The following is a 5,554-nucleotide window of genomic DNA, read 5'->3' as shown; positions in this document are numbered from 1 at the left end:
CTTTTTGAGATAATGGAAATACTCGTAACTGGTCGGAGTACTTCATGTTTATATTGCACTTTTTAAATAAATTCGCAGAGTCGTTCATTAATAAAAGTTTATTTCTACAGAGGACATGTTTAACATGATGCTGTCCCACACATCCGTTTTTTGCACTGCGATAAAGTTTGTTGGAAATTGCATTGCTGGCTTGATTGTTTTTGTCGCTTATTGATGTGTTTAATCATTTTTGTGCTCTGCTCTTGCTTGACTCTGACTCTGGCTGGCACCTCAACATTGAATCTGGTCAAACCCTCTACAACTGTTTACTTCTTTTATTTTGAGCTGAACGCTATTTTAACTGTAACTTTTCAGACAAATATTTCATATATAAACCATTTCATCTGTTAATACAAATGATGCATAAGTGGAGAGAAGACACAGTCATCAATACAAACACAGGTAAAGAACAGAGCCAGGGGGAGCTCTCACAATAGTACATTCAATAAAGAGCAGAGAGAGAGTTCTTTTTATGAGGGGCCGTAATGTGAGGTATTGAATTTAAGCAGTATGTGCATGTAAGGCTTCATCAGAGCTCAAATCACAAACAACACTGGAGTCTCTGTTGATTAATTGTCAATAACCGTCAAAGTCGTGTGTGTTAACAACACTTCAATAAGAGAGAAAAAAATACAACAAATGATCAGAGAAAATCTAAAAGGATCAGTCACTTCATATTAAAGATTCATCAATACATCAAATAACCTGCTGCATTAGATTACTGATGAATAATGGCTGCAACTTTGAATGAAGGGGGGTGAAGGTTAGGGCACTTAAAAAGAGAGCAGCCAGAATAGAACAATAAAGCATCCGAAGAAGAGCTCTGCTCACACAGCGTTGTGAAGGTTCATTTAGTAACCATGGTGACGTTCTGTAGAACAAACGGCCCCCTGACCCGAGGTCTGCAGAGACTTTAAGTTCATCTCTGCCTCCTCTGTGTGTGTGGATGATAAATATAATTTAATTCACTGTTTTAAACAATATGTAGGAGTCCCCTCTGAGATTTATAGACATCTCTTAAGCCTGCAAGTTCCCTCTTGGCAACATATTTAAAAAAAAAAGAAAAACCCAATTTGGGGTCCTTTATACGTACATTTGTTTTGGATTTCATATGTTTTAATTTATTTCTTTATGTTCTAAAGATAGTTTTTTATTGTCTTTATTATATTCCTGTAAAGCACATTGTGTTTAAATTTGTATAACGTGTTATGAAAATGATTTATTTCAGAGACTTTGTGTGGTCACTGATCTGCCTTTTCTAACTATTGTTAAATTTCATGGTACTCTTGATCCTTGTGTTGTTTAATCTTGATAACAGTTTGATATTGATGATACAAAACACACGAAAAACATCACGTTTCTGGTAACAAAAGAATCAGCTTTATTAATCGTCTTTAACTGGAACATTGAGTTTTCTGTAATGTGAGAGAAGAAACAGGGAACATTATCACATATAGAACGAGGGTGTCACATAGTAGCAGGCAGAATACAGGGAGGAGGACCCAATTGCAGAAAATAAAGATTTATTTAACAAAAAGCAGCCTCAAAATCAAAATCAAAAGTCAAAAACACAAAACAAAAACTTAATCCACACGAAATCCAAAAGACATAAGACAAAGACAATGAACCGCCAGACGACTGAGGAACAACACAGACTAAATAGACATGGGGTAATCAGACGCAGGTGAGGAACATCAGGGTAATCACAAAGGCGGGAAACACAAGGAACAAAGAACACAAGACCAGAACAACTGAGGACAAGTACAAAGTAAAACCCAACACTGACACCACCTAAAACCAGATATAGAAAATAAAACAGGAAACACTAAAGACTAGAATAAACACAAGACTATGAAACAATCAGCACAGGAGGGAAACCAGAGAGGCAGGGAAACACAGTAACACGGAAAAACACGAGGGAATAAATAAAACTGAACTCAAAACTCTGAAATACAACCTAAATGAAACCAAACCATGACAGAGGGAAACAACATTGATATTCACATTATTGCTGAACAAAATACTTTCAATGAGTCAGTAATCCAGAAATGTAATTTGTATAAAAATCCTGCAGGATGAGTCCCTAATATTTAAATCATCACGCTGCTTAGAGAGAGGGTAGAGGGAAGAGGAAATAAAGAAAGGCACAAATGCACAGTGTGATGTCAAACATATTGACAACAATCCAGAAATCACACATCTAAACATAAAGGACAGCTGCAGAGAGGAGCAAAAAAAAAAAAGTCACTGAAACAAAGAGACACACTGCAGGGCTCCCATATTCCTGAAACATATTTCACCTGGGTGACGTTCTGAGCCGTCTCTTTGTTTTAGTGACATCAAACATGTGACATAAAACATCCTGCATGTGCACTGATCACTTTGCATAGCTGACAGATATTTGAGTTTTGTGATGCTCAGACTGAACAGGTTATAGACGTCATATCTTTAAAGTATATTAACCAGAGACGAGGACTGCTCCAGGATCTTTAGTGAGACGATGAACCTGATCGCTTTTCTAAACCACGGATAGAACAAAGCGTATATGAGAGGGTTCAAACAAGAGTTAAAGAAGAGCAGAGAAGTCACAATTGCCCACGATGATGCATTGTTTGATGTGTCTTGACCTGAAAGAGAGGGAAAGTAATATGGACAGAAAGTTATCAAAAACACCAGTATGACGATGCCCAGAGTCCTGGCTGCCTTTCTCTCTGATTTCTTTGCAGTGATTCGACCCTTGCCCACTGAAGCCACTGTAATATGAGTCTGCATGGCACGAGCCTGAGACACTGCTACGATAAACACTCTCATGTACAGAACAATGATGACCATACAGGGGCTAATAAAGGTGAACACAAGGTCCACTGTTCCTATCACATAGTTAATCACCACCACACACTCCCCAAAGCAAGAGTTATATCTGTCAGGCTGCTTCAGATTATCCTTTAAGATCAGCATGTTGTAAAGGATTGAGCAGGCCCAGCACAGACACACACACAGCCCCACTCGGCTGCGAGTGATTTGGTTGGAATACTGCAGAGGAGAACAAATAGCTACATAGCGATCGATTGATATGAGCACCATGTTCCCCACAGAGGCTGAGGTAAGAGTGAAGCTAACAATGTAAGAAAAAGCACACATGAAATCTCCCAGCAGCCAGCAAGTTTCTATGAACCGTACCATTATCAACGGCATCACCAGCAGCCCGACGAGGAGGTCTGAGATGGCCAGGGAGAGCAGGAGCAGGTTGGTGGGGGTGTGAAGCTGTCTGAAGTGAGAGATGGAGATGACGACAAGCAGGTTGAGAAAAACAGTTAAAACAGCGATTGAGGAGAGAAAAGCATACAGGAGGACGACCTCAGCGCGAGGGCGCATAATACCCCTGCAAGACAAGTTGAGGAGCTGAGGGTAGCAGAGCTCGGCTCCCTGCTGGTCGTCCATCGTCCAGCACCGAGGGGAGGTGGTGACCTGAAGCTGCTGAGTTCAGTCAGCTCTCTGAGTGCCAGAATGATCACAGCTCACTTATCTCTGATGGCCACTCCCTCGTCCTCCTCTTCATCCTCAGCCGGTCAATGGGCAGCTGTAGTCTCTTCCCATCTCTCCTCCTCTTCCTCACCTCTCCCTTGATTATTCCCCCCTCCCTCCTACCTAATGCAACATTGAACATTCATGCAACTAACGCAACACTTTTCTCTGAACTGTAAAGCTTGATGTGAACTGTAAAAGGGCCGCACTTTAACACAATTTAATGTCATCCGACGCTGTTTTGCTCTCTTCCCCAAGGCGCTGCTTATCAAGTGGCATGGCAGGCAACTGCTTAGGGCCCTAAGCAGTTGCTTCCCTAAACAATCCCTCTCAATGTTGCATGCATTATTGCTGGAAACTAATGATGGATATTGGTTGGAGGGGGCCCTTGATACATCCGAAAATCATAGCCCTCACTTTTCCGTGTGGCCTCCTTTTCCCACACCAACCTGCAGACTTTCCGGGGCTTAGCCTTCGTTATGGCGGCCCCCACCACCTGGAAGGCTCTCCCAGTACTTATCTGCAATGCTTCATCCTCAGAAGTAACCAAATTACTCCTGAAAACCCGAGTTTGTGAGCGAGTCAGGAAGGTTTCACGAGGAGAAACACAGGGAGCAGGGAGAGGAAACGACAGGCTCAGAACACACAACCACACTAACAGGCTACAAAAGACAATGAACCAACAAGAGGGTAAGTAAACACATAGACTATATAGACAGGGCAATCAGAGACAGGTGAGACCAATCAGACAGGTGAGGACAATCAGGGTAATCAAGACAGGAGGGAAACAGAGAGAGACAGGAAACCAGACAATACTGAGAACTACAAGGTAAAACATGGAACACAAGGAACTAAAGGATGTAAGAAAACACAGAAGCACGGGGAGAAGACGTTACAAGATAAACACCAGGAATCATTCACACAAGTAAAACAGAAAACAATATTACAGACAACAGAGACGGACACCAGGGATGCAGGGAAACAATCACACTAGGAAACAAAACAGAACACTAAGGATAGACAACTAAAACAAGACGAAACACAGAACCAAACCAAACCATGACAGATAAAGCTGTTGATGTTGATGCAAAGGATGTGCCTCTCTTCTTTGGCTTCAAGTTTTAGTTTTTAGTTTTTAGTTTATTAGTTTCTTTGTCAGGGACAATGTACAAAACACACTAATCTTACGAAAATATGCTTTGTACCAGATTTAGCGGGTGCTAGTTTCCATCTGCTGTCCCCGGGCAGGTGCACACATTAAAACATGACATTACAAATAACTGTCAGTAGCACAAAACAAATACATGCAGTAGTCATTTAAAAGCAGTAGTCATTTAAAACTAATCAGATGGTTTCTTTTCCCGAAAACCATCACAGCCTAAAAACTGTTAATTAATTAATATTAACACAGTAAAAAACTTTTGCAACGAAATTACACGCGTAAAATTTAAGTGCGCTGATGCTGACACAGCTGATTATTGAGAAGGTGTTTCTTTAGGTTTCTAGAGAAGTTATTAAGATCCACAGACAACTTCAGACTATCAGGAAGTTGATTCCATTGTTGAATAGATTTAAATGAAAAGGCTGTCTGTGCAAATGCAGAGGACCTCTTTGGGACGGCACAGTTTCTGCGAGTGGTGGAGCGGGATGTTCGGGTCGTTTGTTCAGAATAAAGTTTTATGAATTCTTTCATTGAGGGTGGAGCAGTATTGTTAACAATTTTGAAAACGGTTCTTAGATTTGTATATTGAATTACATTGTCAAAACTTAATATGTTATATCTATTGAGAATATTGCAGTGATGATGGCGAAGGGCTTTTCTATCAAGCACCTTTAATGCCTGATTGGTAGACAGATCTGAGTGGTTTGATTGTGGTCTCATTGGCCTGAGACCAACAGGACAAACAGTAGGTGATGTGTGAAGAGATCATGGCATTGAAATACATGAAAGATGCTTCAGTAGTCAAGCTATTCCTAATGTGTCTAAAGG

General features: G+C 40.8%; 1 protein-coding gene across 1 annotated transcript; it reads right to left on the bottom strand.

Moving 5' to 3' along the window:
* Positions 1 to 2,450: 2,450 nt before the first annotated feature.
* Positions 2,451 to 3,684, bottom strand: LOC306818499 (trace amine-associated receptor 3-like). Its single transcript, XM_079336116.1, has one exon. It carries the CDS (start codon positions 3,478 to 3,480, stop codon positions 2,488 to 2,490), a length of 993 nt encoding a protein of 330 aa, XP_079192242.1. The 5' UTR covers positions 3,481 to 3,684; the 3' UTR covers positions 2,451 to 2,487.
* Between the last annotated feature and the right edge of the window lie 1,870 nt (positions 3,685 to 5,554).

The sequence above is a fragment of the Symphodus melops genome (genome assembly GCF_947650265.1).
Source record: "Symphodus melops genome assembly, chromosome: 23".
NCBI lineage: Eukaryota > Metazoa > Chordata > Actinopteri > Labriformes > Labridae > Symphodus > Symphodus melops.
The sequence above is the reverse complement of the archived record's forward strand: the minus strand, read 5'-3'. Positions and strand labels throughout refer to the sequence as shown.

Excerpts from the sequence above, each read along its gene's own strand:
- LOC306818499 (XM_079336116.1), bottom strand. The coding sequence starts at position 3,480 with ATGGACGACCAGCAGGGAGCCGAGCTCTGCTACCCTCAGCTCCTCAAC.